The 27,842-nt window shown below is 49.0% G+C and overlaps 1 protein-coding gene across 12 annotated transcripts in view; it reads right to left on the bottom strand.

Moving 5' to 3' along the window:
- Positions 1 to 4,134: 4,134 nt before the first annotated feature.
- Positions 4,135 to 27,842, bottom strand: part of NPAS2 (neuronal PAS domain protein 2) — a 152,482-nt gene continuing 128,774 nt past the window's right edge. For 6 of the 12 annotated variants that reach the window (XM_078056797.1, XM_078056796.1, XM_078056799.1 and 3 more), the window contains 10 exons: positions 24,718 to 24,859; positions 24,101 to 24,210; positions 21,857 to 21,946; positions 17,884 to 18,030; positions 12,613 to 12,810; positions 10,678 to 10,868; positions 10,284 to 10,376; positions 9,991 to 10,141; positions 7,521 to 7,695; positions 5,398 to 5,527 (listed from right to left, as the gene is read on the bottom strand). In XM_078056797.1, coding sequence (XP_077912923.1) covers positions 5,499 to 5,527; positions 7,521 to 7,695; positions 9,991 to 10,141; positions 10,284 to 10,376; positions 10,678 to 10,868; positions 12,613 to 12,810; positions 17,884 to 18,030; positions 21,857 to 21,946; positions 24,101 to 24,210; positions 24,718 to 24,859 — 1,326 coding nt within the window. In that variant the 3' untranslated portion in view covers positions 5,398 to 5,498. Of the gene's footprint in view, positions 5,528 to 7,520; positions 7,696 to 9,990; positions 10,142 to 10,283; positions 10,377 to 10,677; positions 10,869 to 12,612; positions 12,811 to 17,883; positions 18,031 to 21,856; positions 21,947 to 24,100; positions 24,211 to 24,717; positions 24,860 to 27,842 lie in introns of those variants that run through there. The other 6 variants (XM_078056794.1, XM_078056793.1, XM_078056795.1 and 3 more) reach the window with 5 other exon arrangements.

The raw sequence follows: 27,842 nt of genomic DNA on the forward strand, positions 1-27,842 counted from the left end.
CTCCTAGCCGCTTAGTTCCCTCCTCCGCTCTGCGAAGGCGCAGTATTTTCTCCCGCCTCTTGTCCTAAGCCTTCAGAGGAAGTAAGAGCCAGGCTCACAGCTGCATGGGAACAGCGCCAGGAAAAGAAGACGCTCCTTTGTTTTACCCATTCTCTCATTGATTTGGCCACCGTTTGCTGAACCTGAGTGCGGTGCGGGGCTGGCTGCACCGAGAGAAGTCGGAGACAGCTGCCGCCTTGGCAGTGCTCACGTTGAGGAGGAACACTCCTGAACGCGAGTACTTTCAGTCCTGGACCGTGGAGCCACCCGAGGGTCGTGTCTGGCCCGATGCATGCGTGGGTCGGGGTGCAGAAAGCAGGGAGGTTTGTGCTGCGCTGGAAGGATGGGCAGGAGGTAGCCAAGAAGAGAAGTGGTGGAGCGAGGCAGGTGACCGGTGTGAAGCAGTACTTCTTTCTAGACTCTAGGCCGGGAGGTGAGATAGTGTGAGTTTGAATATTACAGGTAATGAAACATTGAAATTGTCAGGAGGGCACTGCCATGTTCAGATTTGTTTTAGAATTAATTTAGCTACACTGAAGAACAGATTAGGAGCAGGGGGGCAAGATAGCAAGGAAACGAGTAGAAAGAAACTACATAATAGAGACAAATAAGGAGGATCTGAATCAAGGCAGTTGCAGTGGGATTAGAAAGAAGCAGACTGATTTTATAGTTAAACAAGGAGGTAAAATCAAGAGGATTTGGAGAGAGAAGACCAGTGTAGACTCTACATTTAAGAGGTGTGGGAGCGGAGGCTGAAGAAATTAGTAACCTGTCATTAGAGCAGTATGAAAAGACTTACTTGGAAATATTCTAAGTCAGAAGGAAGCCAGAGTGGTCAACAGGTTCTACATGCTACAGAGTTCAAGTAAGGCAAATATTGAGATGGACCCACAAGTTTCTCCAAACAGGAGAGTATCAGTGATATTAGCAAGTTTCACTACTGGAGCAATGGGGAGTGGGAAGGAGCCAGATGAGGACAGAGTAAGGAGTGAGTATGGGGGTAAGTTGCTTTCCACCTATGCTGTCTCTTGGGGCATAAAGCCTGGGAGAAGACATACTGAGGGAGGGGAGCAAAAGGCAGGAGACCTGGGGAAGCATTAGGCAGTCAGGTTGGACCAGTAGCTTAGATATATGAGAGATGACAAGGAGATCTGAGGAGGTGCCCAGAGGGATCATTCTGGAGCTTCTGAGAGACTAATAACTGGCTGTCTCCAATCCAGGGATTCTAAGACAGTCACTTGTACCCATGGACCTATGCCTTCTTTATTCTTGATGAACTCCCTTACTTCACAGGAGCACACCATTTAGTGGCTTAAGACAGGGAGGATGAGAGCTAAAGTTTTTGAGCCCTCACATATCCGAAGGTTTTTATTCAACCCTCAAATTCATTAATACTTTCACTTGTATGGAATTTCAGGTTGAAAATAATTTCTCCCCAGCGTTTTGAAGGCATTCTCCATGTCATATGTCACCCTTTGTGATCTGTTTTATTTTCTCGGAAACATTTTCGGATCTTGTATCTTGAAAGTTGTGAAATTTCAAGCAAATAGACTCCCCCCCCCCCCCCCCCCGGAAATAGACAAAACGTCCCTTTCAGCTCTCAACTGTGCTGCTTTAAGTAAAGGTCAAACAGACAATAAAAACCATTTGGTTTGAAGGGGGCTGATACTCATCAGCCTGGCTGGGGCTCTCATGTTTCAGTCTAGCCCTGTGGGCTCTTCCAGCTTCTTCTCAGCCAAGCCTCAGGGGTCAGGCCAGTCTACTGCTGGCCGCCCACAGACCAAAACCTTTAAGGTGAACTTTGTGTCCTTTGTAAGTGTCCAGTATTTGTTAGCTGGGCTTCTCTCCCATGTCTTTTTACTTTTAGTGATTACCAGGGAATCCTTAAAATGAGACAGGATCTGAATGCTTCTCTGTGCGGGCAGCAAGGAAGAAGACCCCAGTCTCGAGGGGGCAACAAACCCTCCTAAGCTGGAGGGTCTTCTGGGGCAGATTTGTGCTGGGTTCAGCTGGATGGTCCAATGGGACTTCCTAAAAAAAGCCACTGGAAGATTTTTGAGATGAAAGGGGTGTGGTGGTGCAGAAGGAAGGCGCTAAAGGAAGATGTGTTCAGTAGCAGCATTCCAAAACTTGTGTATTCCAGAGTTCGCATTTCAGCCCCTTCTCATGAGCCAAGACTACAGTTTTCCAAAAACAAAGGTCATAGTTTTTTCTGGAAACAAGACTGGGTTGCAAAACAACTTTTTAATGAGCAAAATTAAATGAATCAAAAGCTTAGGGATTAAACTTCCCCTGATGTTATGTGGGTTTAAAGAAATGTGGCACAATAATGAGTTTTCTGAGTTTATCCAGATTCTCAGCATGTATAAGATTTAAGCAATGCTGAATTAAATTAGTAGCATGCTATACTCCACCCTCTTTCAATGGCTTCCAGCTAGAAACTCCTAGGACAATAAATATGCTGTTTCCATTAAAAAATCTTGCTTTACTTAGAAGGATTCTGACAGCCAACTAAAATTCAAATACAGAAAGATCAGATTTATAAACCTTTGAATTTACAAAACAGTTCAATTACAAAATGGTTCATCTAGTTTCACACAGACTTTTTTGTGGTGTCTAAATGTGGTGAGTCTCCTGATCAGATGGGGGCCCCCAAATGTGGGGCGATGATCGTGTGGAAGCCTGTGGCATGGGCCGTGAAAGGCTTCACCCAAGACAGAATAAAGGAGATATGTTTATTGAATACACAGCAAGGGAGCACTGAGCAGGACAGCAAAGGAGAGGGTGTCTGCAATGAGGTAGTGGGTGGGGGCTGTTTCTGAAGAGGCAAGGTGAGGAGGTATGGTGATGTATGGAATTTTCCCTTTTTTGGTAAGTAGCCCATTGGTTAGTTAGGGCCTTTGGATATTTTGAGGTGGGTCACCTGCTGGGCCTGTCTGTATTCAGCCAGGGGGTCGCTGTGGGCCCTTTCTACTTTCCATTGCTCAAGCCTGTTTGCCTAAAAGCAGCTTCTACATTTTTGTTTTATTTTTAATTTCATTTTAAGTAGGTTCCACACCCAATGTGGGGCGCGAACTCATGACCCAAAGATCAAGAGTCACATGCTCCACTGACGAAGCCAGCCAGGCATCCCCAGACTTTTTGTTTTAAAAAAGAGGGTTCATGGGGTGCCTGGGTGGCTCAGTCGGTTAGAGCATCCAACTCTTGATTTCGGCTCAGGTCATGATCTCAGGGTTGTGGGATCAAGTCCCGTGTCAGGCTCTGCGCTGCCTGCTTGGGATTCTCTTTCTCCCTCTCCCGCTGCACCCCCTCCCTCTCTCTGTTAAATAAATAAATAAATAAATAAATAAATAAATAAAGGGTTCATTTCTGGTCCTTTAAAGAATAAATGATCCTAATGCATGCAAAACATTTAGACTTACCTTTTTTTTAGGAATACAATTGTGTGAACAGTAGAACTCCTTTTCTGTTGTCTGTATAGCCTCTCGGCCCATCCCAAACTGCTCCTCGTCAGAGGACAGAGGCACTATCCCTATTTCACAGGAAGCAGGTGAAGCACAGAGCTGTAGCGACAGAGCAAGGGAAGGAACTTCGTTCTCTTGGACCAACATTTGTGGTAAGGGCTGTGCTGAGCATCACCATCTCAGTGATTCTCCATCCTCATGTCATGGTGACGGAGCCTCGGGGGAAGACAGGATGTCTGTAGTTGGCAGAAGCCTCCTAGATGCTGCTGTTGTATCTCCCCCCGCTCAACACGATGTGTGTACACACCTCTCACACACAGACACACAAGCCCCATGAGCACCCCGCATAATCTAAGTGCTGGCAGGGGGAGCCCATGAACTCCAGCCCAGATGAGATTAATTATGGGCTGGGACTGCCTTGATGCACAATGTCTCGGTCATCTCCACCAGAACCTAATGGGCTGGTGCCCATGCTGCAGCTTAAAAAAACCTAATGCCATTACCTCGTTCATTGATTGCTTGCGATTACCCTTAGGAACATCTTGAAATTAAAAAAAAAAAAAAAAATTTAAACAATGAAGAAAAGATGTATGCATGCATAGATAACAAGGGACAGAAACTGCCTCCAGAGGAAATTGTACAAATTCATTAATTTATTACAAAATGGCCACTCACAGAAAAACACAAGAAAACTTTTATACTTTTATATCTGGGAAAGGAACTGGTGTCTCAGATACAAAATAATTTACACATAATCCATACAATTTTATTTTATATAGAAATAGATCATTATTACAACAGCTGTACAATTCACTACACTTCGTCTTTTAATTACATAAAATCTTCTCTTTAGAAACATCTCAACATAACAAAACATACAAAAAAAGCAAAGTGCATTTTGAAAAGGAGAATCCAATCCTCGGTCTTCTCACGAAAGATCTGTAGAAAGATGCAGCATTCTGACTCAAGGGGCCGGCGCGTGCTGGGATTTCCTCGGGGACCTGGAGCTCCATGGGCCTGCCTGGCTTGGGATACCTCTTCCTCCCATTCCGTCTCGGAGTTCCCGACAGAATTCCGGAATATCAGCTGCATGATTGTGCTTTGCTTTGAGTCTGCCTTTGTAGTTGCAATCAAGGAAGTAAACAGGAACAGTCCAGTGTTTTATTTAGGGGGAAACAATAACCACCAGAAAGAGCCTTCTTCCCTTAGGTTTCAGACCAGAGGGTGTGGGTCTGCGGCCTGGTTAACAATGACCATCTGATTGGTGGGCTGTTTTTGTTCCTGGGTCTCCAAGTGAAGTCACAAGACCTCCTTATTTTTAAAACCTGAAAGTGCCTAAGTTATCTCCTCTGTGCAGCTGTGCAAATTAAAACAAAAACCACCATTTAAAAATAATGAAAAATAATCTCTTTATTCTCTCTCTTCAACAGATCTCTGACCCAGTGCTTCTCGAATGCAAAGGAAAGAGGATCAGGAGAGTGAAGGCCAGCTAGCAAGTGCGGATGGACCACAGCCGGCTAGAGGGACCAGTGCGCTCTTGGGGAGGACGTGGCAAGACGTGCCGTCTGCTAAGTGAACTGAGTAATGACGCTTTCGTGGGGCACTCGGTTCCCATCCGAGTATGGCTGTAGAGTGTGCCCGAGAAACACAGAGGCTAGGGAAACACGGCCAGCATTCTGATCATTTTCCACGGCCAGCCACTGCGTTCTGGAGATGGTTACCATCCAGGAGTTCTGAAATGTATGCAGTGCGCACAAAAGCCAAGGGTTTAAACTCCTCTCCCCAGTTCCTGTGGCCACCCCCATGGTCCGTCCATTGGTTAAAGCTGATTGTGACCCGACGGAGGTGCCAGGGCTCTACCGGGGTGGCTGCTGGAGGCCCGAGGACTCAGAGAGGCTGCTGACCCTTCGGGGAGGGCGTGAGGGCTGGGGCGGCGGGGGGTAGCCCAGGGTCCCTGGCTGTTGCGAGTAGGTGGAAAGAAGTAGCGAGTCCTGCTCACTGTGCAGAGAGGTTGGTGCCTGCACCTGGAAAGTAAGGACAAAGGGCTAGAGGACTCACCTCCATGGCTGGTGGGGTGGCGGGGGGGGGGGGGGGGGGGAGTGTCTTGTGGTGGCGGGACCTTGCGGGGGAGGGTGGGTGGGGAAGAAAGGAGCCTGAGGCTCTGCCAGGTGGGTGGGAATTCGGAAGCCAAGCTCTCTGCCGGCACTAGGGATTCCTTTGGGCCAGTGGGCCAGGGACCAGGCTTTGGGTGTGTGGTTTTCTGAACAGGTGCACATGATCTACATGTGGCCTGTATATTTTGGGATGTTGGGACCTGAGACTACATGCAGATCATTGACAGGGCAGAAACCAAACACACATGCAGTCTGCATACTTTTCACCATGGTCCCTGATTCTGTAACCACTCCCAAATACTGCTGTTTGCCAGCCTCCTAATTTGAAGCTCAGAAACTTCAACTGGTCAAACCCTAACTTTGGCACCTTCAGTCCCACCCCTCACTATTCCCATCCATGAAATCTCCCCTGTCCAAACCACCCAGAGCACCCCAGGCACACCTGCGCCTCCACTTTGGCTCAGGCTGTCTCTCTCTTTTTGGAACACTGGCCCTTCCTCTCCATTCACTTCGCCCGCACTTTGGCTCTGCAGCAGGTGCCCCTGGGGCCTTCCTCCATGAAGGCCTCCAGCCACAATGCTCTTACTGGCACAGACCCCGAGCCTGGCCGCTCTGTGAGACATCCCCTCTCCCCACACCGCACCATGAGGGCCCGGAGGCCAGCAAGAAGGCCCAAATGCTCTGTGTCTTCTTAGCCCCATGTCTTGGAGGAACAGGTCCCCATCAACATGTTTGCTGCCAGGGCTGAAGAAAGATGCGGGAGGCCTCTAACTCTGCCCAGACCATCCCTGCCTTCTCCCTTCACCTGCACCCATCTGAAATCACTTGTGTCCTGCAAAATGACAAGATATGCAAAGCTGAAGTCTTGAGTTGACTGTCCCTATGCTTGAGGCCAGGGAACTTTTGAAAAGTATATCACAGATGGGTTAGCATCTTTGGAATTAAATTACATTCAAGACCTTCAAGGAGGACTCTTTTCATCTTTATTGCACTGTCCTTAAAATGTCTCAGTCACAACACTCTCCTGTGGTTCTGAAAGTGCCCAAGCAAGGAGGTAGAGCGAAGGGAAAGCCATGGCCTGCCCTGTGGCGGGGGCTGGAGGCCAGGGAGGATGTGCAAAGGACAGGGGCAGGGCTGGGGCAGGAAGGGGTGCTCCGGGCATATGTCGGAGGGAAGGCCAGAGCCTGAGCAGACACTTCTGGTCCCATCTGAACGTCAACCACTGGCTCTCACCCTCCCTCCTTCCAGTGTGTTTGGCACTTGCTTAAAGCAAGCAGTGACCACATGTAAAAGTGCCCCACATTTTCCTAGAAAGCCCCAACTTCAGGCCACATTATTGTATTTATCAAGCAAGTTCGATGAATCTTTAACTAAACACGTAATTTGTATTTGTATAAGACTTTGTGTATAAACACACTAACAAGTCTGACAATCACAGTAATCAGGTCCCACCACCACAATTTTGTTCTCAAAAATATGGACACCATATAACAATTACTTCTTAAAGATGGATCTTTTTTTTTCCCTCAGGCATTAGTCATCTTACTGATTCAAATTTGCCCCACACTCTCTCATATTCCAAACTACACACAAAGCATACTAGATATAAATTTTATAAATAGCGTTTGTCAGATGGAATAGTATTAAAGATGGATCTTTTAAGCACATATCAAATGATGCATAATAGCTGAGTCTAAATTTCTCCTACTAAATATACAAAGACTTTATAAACTTTAAGTATTATAAACTTCATAAACTATAAAGCCTCAAACGCAAATCTGTCTGGAGTTTGTTTCGGAACTGAGGACTAGAGCCACCCTGAAAGCCAGGGAGGAAAGGCCTGTCAGCCCAGGGCTGTGGAGCTCTGCCCTGTGCCTGGGCGCATGCGTGCGGCAGTGCCCACCTGCAGGAAGTGCTGTGGCTGCTGCTGGGCCTGTGCGGGCTGCAGGGGTGACTGCCGGGAGGCGGGGAAGCTGGGCTGGGGCACCGCCTGTCCCATCAGCAGAACGGGGGGCGAGGCGCTGCTGCTGGTGGTGTGCATGTCTGCATTTGGAAACACAGCCTGGCTCTGTGGATACCTGTTTGGTCACGTGGGAAGGAGAAAACAGACTTTTAAGAAAGAGGAGTTGATGTGATAACGGCAGCACAGGCAACGAAAGGGCACACAGATAGACTGGACTTTGTCAAAATCAAAAACTTTGGTGCATCAAAGGACACTATCCATGGATTGAGAAGGCCACCTATGAAAAAGTATTTGTGAATCATATATCTAACAACGGATTGCAACTCAACAACAACAACAATACAGCCCGACTACAAAAATGGGCAAAGGGTTTGAAGACATTTCTCTCAAAAAAAGATACAAATGGCCAATGAGCACAAAAAAAGATGCTTAACATCCTTAGACAATAGGGAAACACAAATCAAAATCAAAATGAGATACCACTTCCTAGTCATGACAATGGCTATTAAGAAAAAAATCAAAAACAAAATAGTAAGTGTTGATGAGGATGTAGAGAAATTGGAATCTTTGTGCACTAATAGAAATGTAAAATGGGGGGGGCCACCTGGGTGGCTCAGTTGGTTAAGCATCTGACTGTTGATTTCGGCTCAGGTCATGATCTCAGGGTTGTGAGATCGAGCCCCGATTTGGGCTCCACGCTGAAGTGTGGAGCCTGCTTAAGATTCTCTCTCTCCCTCTCTCGTGGCCCCTCCCCCCTCACGTTCTCTCTCTAAAAAATAAAATAAAATAAAATAAAATAAAATAAAATAAAATAAAGAAATGTAAAATGGTGCAGCCACTATGGAAAACAGAATGGCAGTTCCTCAAAAAATTAAGCAAAGAATTACCATATGATCCAGCAATTCCACTTCTGGGTATATATCCCAGAGAAGATGAAAGCAGGGACTCAAGCAGATATTTGTACACCCGTGTTCATAGCAACATGATTCACAATAGCCAAAAAGTAGAAGCCACCCAAGTATCCCCATTGATGGGTGAACAGATAAGCAAAATACGGTATATACGCATAATGGAATATTATTCAGTCTTAAAAAGGAAGTAAATTCTGACACATGCTAGAGCATGGATGAACCTTGAGGACATTATACTGACTGAAGTACGCCAGTCACAAAAGGACAAATACTGTGTGACTCCCCTTAGATTAAGATTCCTAGAGGAGTCAGATTCATAAGGGAAAGAAGACTGTGGGGCTGGAGGGTAGAGGGAGCAGGGAGTTGGTGTGTAATGTGGGTCAGAATTTCAGTTTGGGAAGACGAACTTCTGGAGACGGACGGTGGTGATGGTGAATGCCACTGAACAGTACACTTAGAGCTAAAATGGTAAAATTTATGTTACATATATATTCTACCACAATTAAAAAAAATTAAAAAAGAAAAAAGGTGTTGATGATCATGGACCATGAACAAGTGGCAGAGGAAGGCCATTTAGGAAGGCTCCAGAGGAGCACAGAATAGGAACAGGTGTTTAAAGACGCTATAGAGAAGTCCATTTTGCATTATATTTTTGGAAATGTTATTTCTCTCTGTCATTTGTAACAAGATGGGGCATTAGGTCATGTCTGGAAGAGACGGTAGAGGAGACGGGGAAGGTAGAAATTATTGTGTTGACCAAAAATGGCAGAGTTCCAGAGGAAAGAATTCCCACTTTTGCCTAGTTCACTGCATTTTAAGCATCTCTGGAAAGCGATGTAACAAGAGTCTTTGTTTTGTCTAATTGAGAGCACCATCAGGGAATTTAAAGGCGGCTTCCTGAAGTGTGCATTCCCCATCTCGCCCCCACATGGTTTTTACTGGGACAAAATGAAGTGCTGTAGGTACAGGCCCCTGCCCCTCAGAAATGTTCAGTGACCATCCACGGCTACTGTTATTGCTGGCTGAGGGAGGACGCAGGAGGAAGGGCTTCTAGGGGCCGGTCCCAGGGGATGGCATGGGGGAATTAGCTAGCACCATCTCAGCGAACTCCTGACACACACTCAACCAGTGTTTAGAAGAAAGATGTCTGTGAGATCTACTTCTGCCTCATGTCAAAGAGCTAGGAGCTATTTCCCAGTAGCTTTTCAAGTATTCACTCCTCTATCTTCAGTATCCTTTGTCCGGAGTAATTAAAGCAACAGCGGAGGAAAGCTGCTTCTGGACGTCGGGGCTGCCGGTGGCGAGGAGTCTGGGGAAAGGAGAAGGTGGCGTGTCTGGGAGGAAAGGAGAACCCACATCTGCAGGGTTTCACAGCCCCGTGGCTCGGCGCCAGAGCCCCAGAGCAGGGGAGCTTCAAGTGTGCCTGTGGAACTTGCCGGCATCTGCTGGTCAGACGGGGCCATGGGGGGGCCTGGGGAGGGGGCTCAGGCTACATTTACCTGGGTTATTACCAAGGGTGAAGGACCCGTAAAGATGCTTGAAGATGATGACAGATAATTGTTTCCTTCAGGTCCTGTTCTAAGCATGGGATGCTGACCCACAGTTTTATCTTCTTCAATGGGAAATGGAAGAAAAGCTAAGGGGGTGTCCCTGCAAAGGGTGTGGACACACTTTGACCTTGCCTTTGGTGCGGCTCACACGAGCGCTGCTGCTCCAGGCCGATGAGAACCCTGCCAGCCCGAGAGCGCTCAGTGTGGCTCTCGGCCTCCTCCCTCCACCCGGGGCCACCTACTTGACTTGCCGTCCAGTCCTGCTGACCTCTGAGGGCTGCCTCGCGTCACAGGACCCAGGCATCATGGGCTGGATGGGCTGGCTCAGCAGCAGCCTTGGGGCAGAGGAGGAGATAAACGGGAAACTTGAACCAGCGCCCAAACTGTGGACCCGCCGGCTGACGGCAGCGCCTGCCCAGCCCGGCTGGGCCCTTTCTGGCTGCCCCCGGTCCCCACGGCGCCTGCTCTGCTCTCGGAGGATGAGGAGTGCAGCCACCCGAGCCCCCAGCCCTCTCTTGCCACTCTCTTGGCTGGGATCCACCTGAACTCTGCCTCCATCTACAACAGCAGGAAGGCTGCAGTGGTCCCTGGAAAGCTGCACCTCAGCTGTCTTTCAAACAAGCGCAGTCTCTGTACCTGAGCTGCCGATCATGGCTGAAGGCTGGGCTGGGCCGGCACTGGCTGCCGTCCTGGGAGGCAGAAGCGAGCGTGGTCAGGCTCAGAGCTGGTGGGAGCACTGCCGCGGCGCTGCTGAACTGGGGCGTCAAGCTGCTCACCGAAGGGCCGCTTCCCGGCATCAGCTGCGAGCTTCGCATTGGCCTTGGACCCTGGAGCAGTTGTGTTAACGAGAAAGGTAAAACTCAGACTCAACTCGGGAGTCATCTCTCCAGGAACCCTCCTTCCCAGAACCCCTTTCTTCTACCCACCTTGGCCCTTCCTCTAACTTAGGACCCACGAGTTTTTTGAACTATTTTGATCTTGTGACTCTTCCCCGTTGGATCATAAGCACCTCAAGGATTCTTTGAATCCCTCGGGCCTAGAACAGTGTCAGGCTCTCAGCAAGCAAGGAAAATGTGCATGAACTGAACTACCTTCTGCTTCACCGATTCTACTCCAGACACCTGGACCTCCTTGCTCTTTCTCTCCAACTCACCAGGACTACTCTTGCCTCAGGGCCTTTGCACTGGCTGACCCCTCCGTGTGGAATACTCTTCCCCCTAATACCAGTATGGTTCATTCTCTCATCCCCTCAGGTCTTGGCTCAAATATTATCTTCTCTAAGAGAAGGCCACCTATTTAAAACTCCAGCCCACCCCCAGCTTCACCAGTGGTCCCGCATCACCACCTGACAGGTTGTGATCTTTGCTTGTTTGCCTCGCTCTCCTGAGTTGGATCAGACATGCTTTTTTTCTTTTCTCTTTTGTTCATTGCTGTCCCTCAGTGCTTAGAACTTAGCGCCTAGCATGCAGTGAGCACTTGACAAATACTTGTTGAGCGAAATCATAACTAAATGAGGGAATGGGCTTGGATTTGCTTTTGCTTTTTGGGTTTTGCACCGTTTCGCCGACCATCCATTCATATGATGGCACCACAGTGTTTTAACTGTCCGAGTATCCATGAAATCTTTCAATGTTAGTGTAGGTCCTTCCTCAGTGTCTTCTTTTCTAGATTCTTCTTGACTATTCTCATTAATTTCTCTCTTGACCTTTAGAATCAAAAGGCTGCATTTTAAAGGAAAACCCTTAAGTCTGGGTGAAGATGGGCCAAACTCTTAAATGTGTACTTTCTACCTTTTATTGTACATTATCTGTTTACATTCCCAGAGGCCCCATGGGACTCGAAGCTCCTTGGAGTCAAGACCAGTCTTATTCACGTCTTTTCCCCTGGGGAATGGTGAATAAGAGGGGCTCAGCAGATGTTTACTGGACCCATGATGACGTATGCCAATATGAGGCTTGAGGAAAGGCTGTATCTTGCCTTCCAATCTTTGGTCTTCCAGAAGCAGGGGCTTAGGACTTCTTAGTTGCATTCAATTCAAGTGCCATTGATTGATGAAGACTGTCAGATTGCAAGGTCACTGTGGCTTGTAGTAGGCAGTAATGGCTGTGAGGGAAGGGCTTGGTGGGGACTGGAAGGGGCATGCTGGCCCCAGGGAAAGGGAAAATGAATGGAAGTGGATATAACCTGTGTTCTCACACTGAAAATGGCTAAAACCAAGAGCAGGTGATGAGGACGGAGCACACACACGTGGGGACATATGGCTGTTGGTGTGAGTGTCTGGGTGTCCATATCTCCCTCCCACCCCAGTCAGGATCAAAACTGAAAGTTTCAGCTGCAGGATACCATTGAGGTATTTTAATATATTAATAAAACACAGGAGGAAACTATTACAACTTGGGGCTTCAGAGCATCTTAGAATAAGGAAAGGAAAACCCCACACCACCATAATCTAGCCCCAGTCACAGAAGAGGAATGGCTCAATAGGTTTCCAGGTCAGGGAGACTGCGGGACTCAAGTGTGCCCTGGTCTGCTTCAGTGGCAAGGACTGAGTGTGAAGACGAGCACGCTTACCTGGGTTGATATCACACTGGATTCTCTGAGCAGGTGCTGGTTTGCCACCTGGGCAGAGCCAATCTGCCCTGGAAGCTGAGGGCTGGCCACGAGCTGGGGCTGGGAGCCTGGGGCTGACCTCTGCTGGAGTTGCTGCTGAGCCTCGGGCCGCGGGGCGCTGCTGAAGCTCAGGGATACAGCCGGCTGCTGCAGAAACATCTGGAAGCAGAACAAGAGGGCCTTTAAGGTTGGGATCCCAGGTGCCTTCACTTTCAGGTGTTCGCCTTCACACACCAAGGTGTCTGAACCTTCTTTGTATTCCCTAGCCATGGTAAGAGGTCAGCTTTCTTGCTCTCTCTGACCTGCCTGGGAAGAATTAATTCACTCAACACGGGGGCGCTGGAGGCTATCAAGCCAGGAGCACGGTGCGAGGGCCCTGGAGATGGAACAGTGAGTTGGAGGGACACTGACCCTGGCTTCGAGAAGCTATGGTCTAGCGATGGAGGTCTAACATGATGAAAGATGCTTAGACCTGGATGGCCTATAAATGAGTTGACGTACTTATGTAGAGTCTGGGCTGGCTTATCGGCTCCTTATGAGGAGAGAGAAATATCTTGTGAATGGAATGAGTGGTGGCCGAGGGTGGGCTAACCTGCACCACAGGCTGCACCATCCTGGCAGCAGGACCAGGCCACTGACCGGGGCATGTACCCGCACTGGGGTTGGCACCTTCAACCCAGTGCTCCCAGCTGAGATGGCAAACCTGCCCCCATTAATGAGGTGACTCTGCATTCCCAGGAAGGCACCTGTGATATGTTGGCTTGGCAATCTTCATTTGAGAGGTCTAAGGGAATTTGATCAAGTTTGTAGAATGTTCGAGAGTTTGTGAGAACCTCGATCTACCTCATTTGTAGGTCTGGTGTATTTGATTTAAAAGGATTGATTAAGTGCTTAGAAAGATTTCACTTCTTAAGTTTATAAGCCTGCCTTGTTAGGCACCTGAAATGTTTGAAGGATTTAGATATATCGAACTTGTAGATTAATGGCTTTTGTAGATACTGTTGATTATTTACCATTTGTTAAATCTATAAACTAACATAAATAAAAACAAGTAAAAGCACTGCTATTTTTAGACCAAATTAGATTTGTAAATAAAATGTAATCTGTAAATTGACTCTAAAGGCCTAAGAAGAACAACCTTAATACTTTCAATCATAATTTAAACCTAAGACCTGTAACTAGCTCTTTCAACCAAAGGTCCTTGTGGGCACTGAAAACTGCCATTATCTAATATGTCGGATTCTTGACAAGCAGTACTCCCCTCCCTTATAGACCTGGGGCTTTGACTTCTTCAGGAGGGAGGCCCTCTTCCTTCCAGCATCTGGGGTTTTAACCCTGCTTCCTGTACTCAGCTCAGGACAACCTCCAAGCCAGTGGAGAACCGACATGCTGACCATTGGCTGAGTGACCGAGGGATTATGGAAAGGCAGAGGCAGAACCAAGCCAAGCAGACACTTGCAGGAGTACTTAGGGATCATTAGTTCAAGCGTGTGCCTTGTGGGTGAGTTCGAGCTGCCTCCCAGAGGCCCGAGGTGGGTGGGTGGCTGAACTGGACCAGGTCCCCATCTGGTGCCCTTTCCACCACCCCACCTGATCTCCCCGCTGTCCAGTCACATCCCTCACCCCCACCAGAGAGGTTTTGAATAATGAGAGCTCTTTGTCACCTTAGAAGTTAAGAATTTTCTGGGTATCCATCATCTCAGATTCCATTTGGGGATTAATACTTTACACGTTCCCAGCTACCTACTATAATATGGCATGACCTACACTTCATCACTTCAGCAAAAACCCAATACACACACTACATAACATACATTTTTCTGGTAGGGTACAATTTACCTTCTGATTAGATTTCAAGTCCATGCAACCTTTATTTATAACAGGTGGTATAATGTAGCTTCAATTACATACCTTAGTTCAGATTCCAACCCCACCATGTGCTACTGGTATGACCTTGGGTAATTTTCCTGACTTTTCCAAGCTTTAGTTTCCTCATTAATAAAACAGTGACATCAAGAGCACATAGCTCGTAAAGGATTAAATGAGATTTATGCTGAGACGTAGTCAGGGCTCAATCAATGGTAGATAGTAATAATATTTAAAATTAAAAAAGGAGCTCTTTGTTCCCTAGCCTCTTTGGGCATACAAAAACTATCTAAGAAATGAATGAATGGAATACATAAATGAATGAATAAACAAATAAATGAGGCTTTTGCTCAGAGAAGGGCAAACTGTTTCTGCTTGTGTCATGTCAGAGACTGCTGGGTCTGCTGCTCTGTCTCCTTGATGTGTGCCTTCTGAGGGTAGAAGGCACCCTCTGCCTGTCCTGTGTATCTCTGTAGCCACAGTGCCTAGCCAAGTGCTGGATACATAATGGGTGTCTCCCGGATAGAGGGGTGGATGAAGGGATGGAAGGAAGGATGGATGGAAGGATGAATGGATGGGTGCATAGGTGGATAGTTGGAAGGAAGGAATGATGGGTGAATAGATGGATGGATGGGTGGATGGAAGAAAAAAAGGAAAGATGGATGATTGAAAGAACTAATCAAGGAACACATTTGCCATTGAATGCTACAGGTGCCCTTCCAGGCATTTCTTTGAGTAGCCAGCAGAGGGCGCGCATACTCTCAAAAAGAGAGCAAGCGGCATCCTTCTCTGGACCGCAGGGAGTGACACAGCCTTTCACCAGAACAGCTCTCCCCAAGTAGTGCCCTTCGTGACTCCATCTAGGTGCAAACATCAACACCTTAGAGGACCTTTCCCTCATAACCCAATCTTTTTTTTTTTTTTTTTTAATCGTACTCAGCAAGCATCACATGCTCACATAGGCTCAATGAAAGCTCCGGGGCACTGAAGTCAAGTGGCAAAGTCCACTGACATTTGGGTAAAGGATTTTGTAGGGGACAATCCTGTTTGCTGCTGTGCACACCCATGCCTCTGTTTTATCCACAATAAAGTAGAATTTTATGGCTTAGGAAGATGACGTCTTAAACAGCACCGGGTCAACTTTATAGAAAGTATGAGAAAAATAGCTCCCTAATTCAAGTAGAAAAAGTTATCAGAGAAAAAAAAAATCTCCTAATTTTTAAGAATAAACCAATCGTATGCTCACCTGTGGTTTCTCATTATTTTAATCTGCTTACTTTTACCAATACTTATTATTATCACAGAACATCTTAGAAATACACAAAATAGAGGTATAAGGAAACCCCATGTATCATCATTAGGCTTCAACAATTATCAACATTTTGCCATTCTTTAATCTCTCCTCCCACCTCCTACCTTTTTGGGGAAGGGGTAAAGTAATTTTTACTTGCTTATTCTTTATGCTTGAGCCACACAGTTTTTTGTTTTTTTTTTTTTAATGAATATCACATTTTGGTTAAACATTTTGGAATGTATTTCTTTAAGTCTGTAAACCTACAAGAAGGCAGACTGCTTGAGGAAAAGTTCTCTGGTTGGACTATCTGTGGATTTCCATGTTCTTTGGAAAATTCCACTGCAAAGATAAGGTCACAAGAATGAAAACAGGGAAGGAACACACTGGAGGTCTTGATTTCCACATCAACCCTTACAAAACTAAGGTGCTCTGTGGGCATATGTACTTTGGGGGGTAACAAAATGCATTGGTCAGGAGAAAAAAAATAAAAATTGTTTATAACAAGGAGTGAAAGAGATAACCTTGTGTCGCCTGTTATTTTAGAATTCAGCTTGAATGTGGAAAAGGCAGGAAATAGAAAAGCCCGGGCTCTGAGGAGGACGTTCATACGCCTACCTTGCTTTTAGCAGTTTCTGGCTCAATTTTCCCCTTCCTGTTAGTGTAAAAATTCCATTCAAGTAATTGGAGTCAGGCAAGTTCTGCCAATCAGGCCCTGGATCAGTGAGGAAACATTACAGCTGGGAAGGAATAAGTAAAAAGGGACTTTGACATCTTGATGACTCCATTTCTTTCCCTGTAAACACTGTGGTCCTCTCCTTGGTCCATTTCGGGTGCGGCTGAGGAGGCGGGGCAGCTGCAGGGCTGTGGGCGTGACCGGACGCTCCGCCCCCGACCCCGTAGGCGGAGCTGTGAGTGTGCTGCCCAGCTCGGTCCTCCCAGTGCGGAGCCAGCCCGGGGCCGAGGGTCTGTGGAGGGGCACAGGGTGTCGGAAAGCCGGCCAGCAGCGCCTCTGGGGGGCCCCCGGGAGGCACGATGGCAGGCAGCAGGTGTCTCCTGCTGCCCAGCAACGCCGCCCCATCACGCGTTATCTCCGCACGCACCAGCTGGGCGCTGCGCCCGCACAGAGCCTGCGGGTAGCCCCCGGGAAGGTCTGTGTGGACCGGGCCGGGAAGCAACAGGTCCCGGGCTCCAGCCATTTTCCCCGAGGTACTCTCCTGCTTCCTTCTGCCTCTCCTAAGAGGGGGTGCAAATGCTTAGAGCTCTCAAGGGAGGCTCCCAAGGTGAGCTAGAATTACATTCACAATTAGAGCCTGGGTCAAAAGAATGCACTTGGGAAGAAAAAACGTCTTGGACTGATCCAAGTGAAACTTGGTAAAAATCATTTATCCTTGAAAGAGATCTAGTATACACAGCTTTCCTTCCAAACACAATCTCTCAAAAGGATTCAAAGAAGCGACCTCCGGGGCACGGTGTCACAGTTAAAAGCTGCTGTTGTCAGAACACGCAGAGGGCCACCATGGGCATGCCACAAATGGGGTGGCCTGGAGATGCGAGGGTGCTGACCTTCAGTCCCTGCTCTCTCTGCTGTCCCCCTCGGTGCAGGGTGCAGATCTCATCATTTCCCACATGTCCCTCCATTAACGCTTTAGATGAGAGGCAACAGCACAATAATGCCCATGCCCCCCACCAGCAACCCGGGCAGTTGCACAGGTGCTGGGAGTTTATAACCCCCTGGGAGGGAGCCAGCATCAGTGCAGGGCGATCAACCACCACTCATGAATGAAAATGCAGGTGATACATAGATATTATGTGCCCAAAAGAGCAAGGGGTAAATGGGGAGGGTGTCATGGGAAATTCACATTTGTCCTGGAGTTGGGGATGGAGGAGGTGGGATTCACTCCTTGTACTTGGTGTTGGAAGTTTCAATATGCTTAGTAAGCAGGACTCAATCAGGGCAGTACAGAGGGACTTTGGCGGGAGTCCCGCCCACCCTAAAAGGATGGATAAATATGTCACAGGGCAGTAGGGAGGACAGAGGCCATGGCAGACACTGGCCCGGGAAGGGGCATCACCTGGATGTTGGAGTCCTGGACCAGGCAGAGCTGCTCCTGGATCTTGTGGAGCTCTTCCTGCTGCCACCGGATGTTGGCTTGCAGGATCCGTGTCCGCTGCTCCAGCTGGTCTTTGATGGTCTGGAACATGCTGAACTGTGCTGAGAACTTGAAGGTGGAGTCAAAACACACAACCAGATGAAAGAGCCATTTCAGCCTTGCAGACAGATGTTGTTGCTGTCCTGAGTGGCCCTGCCCACTTTCACTTCCGGTCCCTTATCCGCCCATTCTGGTATCCCTCCTGAGTGACTCACTGCTGGGGAGCTCAGCAGCGCACAGGGGCTTTGGATGAGGGCCGGGTGTTCCGGGGGTCCCCGTGTGGGCTATTCCGAGGCCCACCGGAATCTGCAGGTCTAATGCATTGCACGGCAGTCCGGGAGGGCCACAGAATCCAGACGTGATTTTGTAAGCAGTGCTCACAAACTGATATTCCAAATTTGGTTAGACAAATGGTTTTGGAAATGAACGTCAAAAGCCGTGCATCGGAGAGCAGGTGACAGTTCACAGGCAATCCGGGGTCCTATCATTATCCTAAATCTGATCCTGGAAAGCAGGGCTGTTCTGTAACAATTCACAAATGAACTTGATATTTCCCGGAGGCGGAGGCGGAGGCCTCCTAACAGGCCTGGGCCATGGAGGCCTTATCACCCTCCCTCCCTTCCCCTGGGCTCATTTGCTGCTATGAACTTCTTAGAAATCTGTGCACAGAAGAACTAAGGAAAAGAGTTGTACAGTCACCTGACATTTGTCCTGAGGGTAACACTGGCAGAGGGTGACCTTATAGGAGGGACACTGATAAGTGCTTTGCACAAGGGCACCAAGTTTCACCTTCTTTTACCTCTTAGCCCTTTCCTGGGACGGAGGTTGGCTATGGGAAGATTCTGTTCCTGTCCACCTTGACATAAGGCGTTTCCTTACAGGAAACATGAGGAAAGTGGGGGATCATGGCAGGTGAGGTCAGTACTCCTGCTCTGGGCTCTCTGGGGGCACTCAATAGTTCCTGTTTCTTGTGTTTGCTGGCCGGGGCTTTCTGCTCCTTCCTTCCTTCCTTCCTTCCTTCCTTCCTTCCTTCCTTCCTTCCTTCCTTCCTTCCTTCCTCCCTCTCTCCCTATCTTCTTCTCCCTTTTTTTTTTAAACCTCTATTCCCTTGATCTCTATCCCAACAATCTCCCTAATCCATTTCTTGCCCGTTGTCTTTTGCAAACACCTGCAGAGACTCTTCCTCTGCCCTTTGACCTCCCATACGAAAAAGCAAGGAGGCCGGGAGAGTTTCGGATACAGCTGGGATACACTGAAGGATGGAATCACTGACCACAGTTTTGGGAGTGGCACAATACTAATAAAAAGAACCAGTACGAATAATAAAGGCGGGTGCTGCCGTGTGGGGAGACCCACACTTTCCAGTCACTGCCCCAGCCGGCAGAGGCAGGTCAGCAATTCTTCACATCACACCCCCATGTCACGCATGTGACTGGCTTGGGATCGCACAGCTAGAAGGTGGTAGGGGCCAACACGTGAATCCGCAGTCTCAGGAGCTGACTGAGGCCAAGAGGTCTGGCCAGCAACACCTCCCCCGCCTCCCAATTCCACCTCAATCAGAGCATCTCTGGCTTCAGACTTCATTTAAAGGAAAAAGTTCTGCTGCTCAACATGAGTTTAAAAATACCTGTGCTATGCCAGACGGTATCAGCAAAAACTTCAGCAGAAAGTAAATGATCAAAACACTGAGCTGGGATTTTGAAAGAGAATTCGACTGAGAAAGAAAAGGAGTTCTACCAGGTATGAAATTAAAAACAACACAACACAACACAACACAAAAGCTTCCGTGGTGGGTTCTACAAAGTCAGGAAACACTCCGGGGCTACGCCTTGCATGTCTAGTAGAGAGGACACTCTGGGTTCCCCTGTTGGCTCCAAAGGGAAACAAGAGGGGGCTGGGCAGTCAGGGAGGGGCCGGCACTGTGTTTCCTAAATGTTAGGTACTTCTAGTATTATTCTGATTTTCTCAAGGCATTCCAGGACACCCAAGCATTAGTCTTTTGTTCTATTCCCGATCGTGGCCTTTTTGATAAAGACCTTTATGTTAACTTACAGACATTTGAGAAACACAGCATGGAGCAAAACCACCAGCTACCCAGATAATCACTTCTCAGATTTTGGATTTTATTTCTTCCCCCTTTCTGTGATAGGGTGCGAGAATGATAACATCCGTGAATGGGAAGAGAGAAAATGGTAGAATCCATTGTTTTACATGGAGCAGGTATGAAAAGAGCCATCTGACTTGAAAGGTCAGCATTATGCAAGAATGTCTTAAAGAATGTGGTTATTATTAAGTATAATATGCCTAACAGACTAAGAACTGTTATTGTTAATTAAAATAATGTTCCATACATGAAAAATTAGAATTTGAAGAAGACTTTAATCACATCATTATGCATTATAAAACAAAGAAATTCCTTTACTTATGCAAGACCCAGAAGTTAGAGGGACTCTCATTTTAGGTGCCTTTGGATTGAAAAAGTTACTAATTTCATACTAAATGTGCCTTGGAAATTCGAAGAGAATTTTTTTTCCTAATGAGGACGAATATAGATGATTTTAATTAGTTGACTCTGGATGAGTTGTTTTTAATCCTCCCAGCCTAACTCTAGCGAGGAGCACGTACTAGCAGGTGTCTTTCTTATCCCAGGAAAGCATTCGAGACCGCTGTTAATGGGACATATGTTATAGACAGGTTTGCACACAGAAGTCCACACTTTGGCAAGAGTGCAGCCAGTTGGTGAGCTGCTGTGACCTAGGACCCCTTGTGGCCAGAGAGTGGGACCAAGCTAAATACCCCCGTAAAGGAACGGAAATCGGAGGCTGGCCTCAGCGGAGTGTAAACCAATCAGCTCCACCACCCTCTTGGGCCACAGAATGAATGACTGCTGCTTCATTCAGCTGCCTGCCTGGCCTCAAGCAGGGTGCATATTGTCAAAACTCCCTGCGAGGGGCGCCTGGGTGGCTCAGTCGTTAAGCGTCTGCCTTCCGCTCAGGTCAGGGTCCGCGGGTCCTGGGATCGAGCCCTACATCGGGCTCCCTGCTCAGGGGGGAGGCCTGCTTCTCCCTCTCGCTCTCCCTCTCCCCTGGCTTGTCTTCCCTCTCTCACTGTGTCTCTCTGTCAAATGAATAAATAAAATCTTAAAAAAAAAATACTAAAACTCCCTGTGAAGTGCAGACCCACGTCCGTCCCTTTTCCCTGTGGGCCCTCCACCTGGCAATCTCCTTCCCATTCTTCCAGGCCCAGCTCAGGCATCACCTCCTGGGTGGGGGTGGGGGGGTGCTATTTTCTTACTGGTTCTGTAAACACATGCACCCTGCGGTGGAGGTTGGTCTGTTTATATGCCCGGCCCTCCCTTGAACCTTGACTACTAACAGCAAGGGCTGACAGTGCCCCTCACGCTCGCTCACTGCCCGACCCAAATAGTAACTCACTGACTGTTGCTGAAACAAAGAAGGAATTACTCAGCAAAGCCATGATCCTTAAAAAACAAAACAAAACAAAACAAAACAAACCCCAATGTGATATTAATAGTACCGGACTCACAGCTCTTAAAATTTTGCAGTGTCCCTTTGACATTTGGCCTAATTTAAACTTTTCCTAAAATAACATAATCAATTTGGAGTCATAAAAAGTAAGAGGAACAGAGAAAAGTGGCAGAAAGATGAACGAAGATTAAGGAAAGGATGATGGCCGGAGGGGACAGGTATAGGACAGAGTTCATAGCTCAGCATGTCCCACGGGCACATGGGGAGAAACGTTCCCCATTTCAGGATCTTGGTTTGGTACGTATACTTGGGCAACAGTGTATCCCCCCACTCAAGGGGATACCGCGTGTTATGTCTTGGGGGAAGTGCGACCACCAGGTTTCCCTTTTCCTGAGCCCCAGACTCACCTGTGTCATGGGGGCAGGGGGGCTCTGCAGGATGGTCTGCGGCAGGAGCTGCTGTGTGAGGTCACAGGACGACGGGGCCGGCAGGGGAGCCTGGGGAAGAGAGCAGGGCTTTGTTAACAAACACCACTTCTGGGCCATTCCCGAGGTCCTTGGGTGCTCTCAATCAGCTGGGTTCTCTGGCTTAAAGGAGGCCCTCTGCATTAGCGTGAAGAGCTCACTTCTAGAAGGTAGGCTACGCTGTTGCCCTTGCAGGACCCAGAGTCACAGCCGACACATGGCTGGTGAAGGGTACAGCGTGATCTTGAGCAAGGTCCTGGGGTCCCTCAGGATGGGGAGGCCACGGTGTGCCCTGTGAAGCCGCTGCGATGTGCTGGAGCTTGGCAGCTCTGCTCCGATCCCCTCCCTTGCCTTCTGTTCTAGGCTCCATTCTTGGTGGATTGGCTTGCTCTTTTCCCAAACTGATAAATTCTTAGCAGCGTTGTGGAGCCGTATGAATGGGGTTGGGCTAATAACCAGTGTTGGCTTTGTGTGTGGTCCTTATGCTTTCTGTTCAACACTCAGGCAGACAGATGTACATTAGTGCCCTGCATTTCTATATCCATTCATTCCTCCAGGCAGTGAATACTGGTGCAATTTCACCAGACTCTGCCTGGGATCCGCTCGAGAGACTCCTGGGAAGTCAGAGACTTTGTCTCCTGATCACTCAGGACAGGGCAGGGGGACGGTGGCGAGACAATGCGCAGAAACAAGAAATGAAACACTTCACCTTCATGGGCTCATGAGAGTTTTAAAAAGAAAAGTCCAAGGATTCTTCTGAAGTTATTCCCAAACTGTCCTCAGGTGCTAGGGACCATAGAAAGCAGCCCAAATGGGAAGTGTCACCCAGGACAACATTGGGAGGAAGTGACAACAGGAGGCCTGGTTTTGAGTGAGAAATCCCAGGCACAGGGCCACCCAGAGCCTGGGTTGGAGTCTCCCGATTGCGTCTCCAGCACTGCAGGGAGGGACCAGGACTGGGCCTCCATCAATGGCAGAAAACTGTTTTACTAGACAGCCAAGTGCTAGAAGAATGGCATTCATGGTCTTTGTCATGTTTGATTTGAAAATAAAACTCATCACCCAAGATTTTCAAGTAGGGCGTGTATAACTTTCACGGAGACGGCAAGCAGTAAGGTGGCATGTTCACTCCCATTCCCAAAATGTCAGTGAGGGATGGGTATGAGGTAGTTGGCAATGACCTGGATGTGGCCCCTGAAATTCTTGGACACTTCTCCCATCCTGAGGTGGAGGTCTATGTCCATCTCTGTGGGTGAGCTGCGACTGCTCGGACCAAGAGGAATGGCAGAGGAGGCACGGTGGGACTCCCAAGGCTAGGTCATAGAAAGCCATGCAGCTTCTGCCTGGCTCTCACGGAAACCCCCTCTCCAGACATTTTTTCTTGGAACCCAGTTGCCGTGCTGGGAGCAGCTCTGCTCTGAGGCAGGGAGAGGCCCGTGTGAGTCCAGGGTGGATGGTCTCGGGTGGGCCCAGCTGTCAGTCAGCCCAGCCCAGCCCGGGGTGGGGGTGGGGGTGCAGATGTGAGTGCAGATACACCTGGGATGTGAATTCCCCGTTCCCCTGGTGAGGCCTCCAACACCAGACAGCAGAGACGAGTCAGCCCCACTGTGCTCGTTTTGAATCCCGTGAATGTGAGAAAGGACTCTTGCTTTACACCCCTCAGTTTGAGGCGATCCCTTACGAGGCAACTGATAACCAGAGAACTGTACATCAGTGATTTTGCATATAGCCAGCACGCTTTCTAAAAGGCCGCTCATTCCCTGACCTTCTGGAGAGGTCTGGTGTAGACCAGGGACACCGCCTGATATATGCGGAGGGACATTTGTGTTGACACAGACTTCTCAAACATTCCCGCTGGCGTGAAACAGTACCCACAATGGAAGGGTCCTGTGTACCCTCAGAGACTCTGGGGGTGTGACCCCTGGTTTGAGGTTTCCAGCTTAATCTTTAAATCTCATTTGGATTTTGCATTCTTTGACTATACATCTCTGCTGATTTTGGAGGAAAAACGTTTCAAATTAGTTGCTAATTAAATGACCTGGCTTCCGACCCCTGCCCGCCACCCCACACTCTCAATGTCCAGGTATAGTTGGTTCTCTGGGAAGATGCAGCACGCTGTCCTGGGGTCTAGCCAGCCCCGCCACACTGGGGCACCCCTGGCTGAGAAGTTTCAAGTCACCCACATACCGGCATGGAGGCTGCCTGGCTGAGCCCTGGCACAGGGAGCTCTTGGGGCAGGGTGGCCGACCTGGGTAAAGCCGTGGTGCTGGCCTCTGCCATCAGCTTGCTCGGAGTGGCTGTAAGAAAGCAACCAGTCACCTTCCCGATCCACACATACTTAACAGTTTTCTTATCAAAGCTGGGGAACAATGACTACGGTGTACATTAGACAAGCGCCTGGTTGGGATCACTGACAAAAGAAAAGTCCAGCAAGTTCTGTCAACTTCTAACCTCACCTGGGAGCAGGCAGATGACAGCAAGCCAAGCCGACGCTTCATGTCCACTGCCTGGTTCAGCCACCTGCCTGATCTCACACCTCACCAGAATCACTAAAGCCCAGCCGGACTATAGGGTCTGTGTGTCACCTGCTTTATGTCTGCTCGGGAGTGGGGAGACGGGGAGGGCAGGAAGCCCACGGGAAAGGGAGCAAGAACGAGTGCGAACAGGAAGGCAGCTCCCACTCCATAGCCATGGGCTGCCCTGATTCTGCCCAGGCCTGGGACCCTTCACAGAGCTCCATGCCCCCACCACCCAGTCCCCACATGGGGCGCCCACCCCCTCGCCATCCGTGGCAGCTCACTCACAGGCGGGTTCTGACATAGCCGTGTGCGAGGATTTGTGGGAGCTTCTGGAGGACGCTGATGGTGAGTGACTGGTGTTAAGGCCCAGGGTGCCCGCGTCAAGTGCGTTAAAGTGCTGCTGAGGGTCCAGGCTGGAGCCCTTGTCCTGAAACACACACACACACACACACACACACACAATCCACACAATTTCAGCATCAAGATGGTGGGAATGAATGACATGACTTTAGCTCTCCTCTAACTATATGGAAAAATTGGGAGGGTGTAGGGAGAAAGATGGGAACCGTTTGGAAATAAGTCCTGACATATTTGGGTAGAATATTTGTACATATATATAACCTAGGCATCATTGAGAGGCTTGTGGCCCTTACATAAGCAGGATCTGTTATGCTTTCTCACCTTGGACTTTGATTTTTTAGATTTTCATAACTGATGTTACATTTTATTTTTTCCTTAAAACTGTCACCTCACTGCCCAGAATCTTGGCTTTTCCAGAAGGAGAGAAGAGGCAAGTTCTAGAAATGAGGTTGCTGGTATACCGGATTGTTAACACTCTGATGAAACCAATGCCTTTGGACCCTTCGAAGCACGTCCCACACGGTCTCCTCACTGCTTCTCCTCTGAGCCTCAGGGCCCCGGAGTGGAGAACAGGCAAAGGGCAAATGATCTTCCATCCACTGATTCTTGGATCCTAACTGATCCTGGATCCCAGGATGCCCCCGCTTCAAGTATTGTGTGATGAGAAAGCAACTGTGCCCTTCCAACCCTGAGAAGCCGTCTTTCCATCCTGCCCGGCTTAGTGTCCTAAGTGTAAGACAATAGGCATTAGGATAATTTTTAAGCTAAAGAAGAAGCATAATGCCCGCTCTCCTGAGCCATGCTCCTATCCACTCATAGGAGGATGGTGACATTCCTGCCATCCCTAGGCTTTCTGGATAGGCTCTTCTATGTCCCACGGTCTCAGGTCTTAAATGTCTGGGTGTGAGTCTATGTGGCTGCTCTGTCTTTTGAGTCATGGCTCCAGAGAGGGTGGGTACTGTGTGTGTGCTGGAGTAGGGCTGAGATGACCGATACAGCTCCAGAGAGGGTGGGTACTGTGTGTGTGCTGGAGTAGGGCTGAGATGACTGATACAGCTCCAGAGAGGGTGGGTACTGTGTGTGTGCTGGAGTAGGGCTGAGATGACCGATACAGCTCCAGAGAGGGTGGGTACTGTGTGTGTGCTGGAGTAGGGCTGAGATGACCGATACAGCTCCAGAGAGGGTGGATACTGTGTGTGTGCTGGAGTAGGGCTGAGATGACCGATACAGCTCCAGAGAGGGTGGGTACTGTGTGTGTGCTGGAGTAGGGCTGAGATGACCGATACAGCTCCAGAGAGGGTGGGTACTGTGTGTGTGCTGGAGTAGGGCTGAGATGACTGATACAGCTCCAGAGAGGGTGGGTACTGTGTGTGTGCTGGAGTAGGGCTGAGATGACCGATACAGCTCCAGAGAGGGTGGGTACTGTGTGTGTGCTGGAGTAGGGCTGAGATGACCGATACAGCTCCAGAGAGGGTGGGTACTGTGTGTGTGCTGGAGTAGGGCTGAGATGACCGATACAGCTCCAGAGAGGGTGGGTACTGTGTGTGTGCTGGAGTAGGGCTGAGATGACCGATACAGCTCCAGAGAGGGTGGGTACTGTGTGTGTGCTGGAGTAGGGCTGAGATGACCGATACAGCTCCAGAGAGGGTGGGTACTGTGTGTGTGCTGGAGTAGGGCTGAGATGACCGATACAGCTCCAGAGAGGGTGGGTACTGTGTGTGTGCTGGAGTAGGGCTGAGATGACCGATACAGCTCCAGAGAGGGTGGGTACTGTGTGTGTGCTGGAGTAGGGCTGAGATGACCGATACAGCTCCAGAGAGGGTGGGTACTGTGTGTGTGCTGGAGTAGGGCTGAGATGACTGATACAGCTCCAGAGAGGGTGGGTACTGTGTGTGTGCTGGAGTAGGGCTGAGATGACTGATACAGCTCCAGAGAGGGTGGGTACTGTGTGTGTGCTGGAGTAGGGCTGAGATGACCGATACAGCTCCAGAGAGGGTGGATACTGTGTGTGTGCTGGAGTAGGGCTGAGATGACCGATACAGCTCCAGAGAGGGTGGGTACTGTGTGTGTGCTGGAGTAGGGCTGAGATGACCGATACAGCTCCAGAGAGGGTGGGTACTGTGTGTGTGCTGGAGTAGGGCTGAGATGACCGATACAGCTCCAGAGAGGGTGGGTACTGTGTGTGTGCTGGAGTAGGGCTGAGATGACTGATACAGCTCCAGAGAGGGTGGGTACTGTGTGTGTGCTGGAGTAGGGCTGAGATGACTGATACAGCCCGATGTGCCCGGATGTGCTGTGCTGAATGTCAACTCAGAGGCTCCGCTGCTTAGTCACAGAGTCTCCCCTAGATACACCCCTCGGAGTGGGGGCCCTGGCCCATGGCTATTGTGTGCTCCTAGTCAGCAGAGAAATAAGGACAGGCAGTGAGAGTAAGCACTGACTTTTCTAGCCATCTGACAGAGCTGCACGTCACACCCAAGCATGGGAATTTGCATTTTACAAAAGCATTGGTCGGTGACAGACTTGAAATTAAACAGAGTCCATTACCACTGATAGTTTGAAAAGCACTGTCCCGGAGCTTTTCCTTTAAAAGGGGCAGCCCGAGATTGTGTTTGTGTGTTTATACATATGTGCATGTTTATGAGAAGTTCCCCTGGGTTCTAGGATGCCCAAAGGGTCAGAAACCTCAAGAACGAATCTCCAACTGGATGATGCACAACATGATGCACATGTTCATGAGCCGTGATGTACGGGGTGTCTAATGCCTGCCTACGAGCAGCTTAATTCTGTTCTCGGACATGACACATGATGCGCTATATGACAGAGCTGGGTCATAAACACGTCCATAAACAAGGACAGGTGTGCCGTATCAGTGCGCTGGTGAGGGATCGCCCCACGACACGTTGCCGTATAGCATGACAGCAGGGGAGGCTCGCCCAGGACACTGATGGCTCTCTGCGCTTTCCAGGTGATTCCTCCTTCCCTCCAACTCAACTCTCATGGACCAGAGATGCTTTCATTGTACTATTGCTGCTGCGGCAGCTTCTGGC

This window comes from Halichoerus grypus, chromosome 10 (genome assembly GCF_964656455.1).
Source record: "Halichoerus grypus chromosome 10, mHalGry1.hap1.1, whole genome shotgun sequence".
In the NCBI taxonomy this organism is placed as follows: Eukaryota; Metazoa; Chordata; class Mammalia; order Carnivora; family Phocidae; genus Halichoerus; species Halichoerus grypus.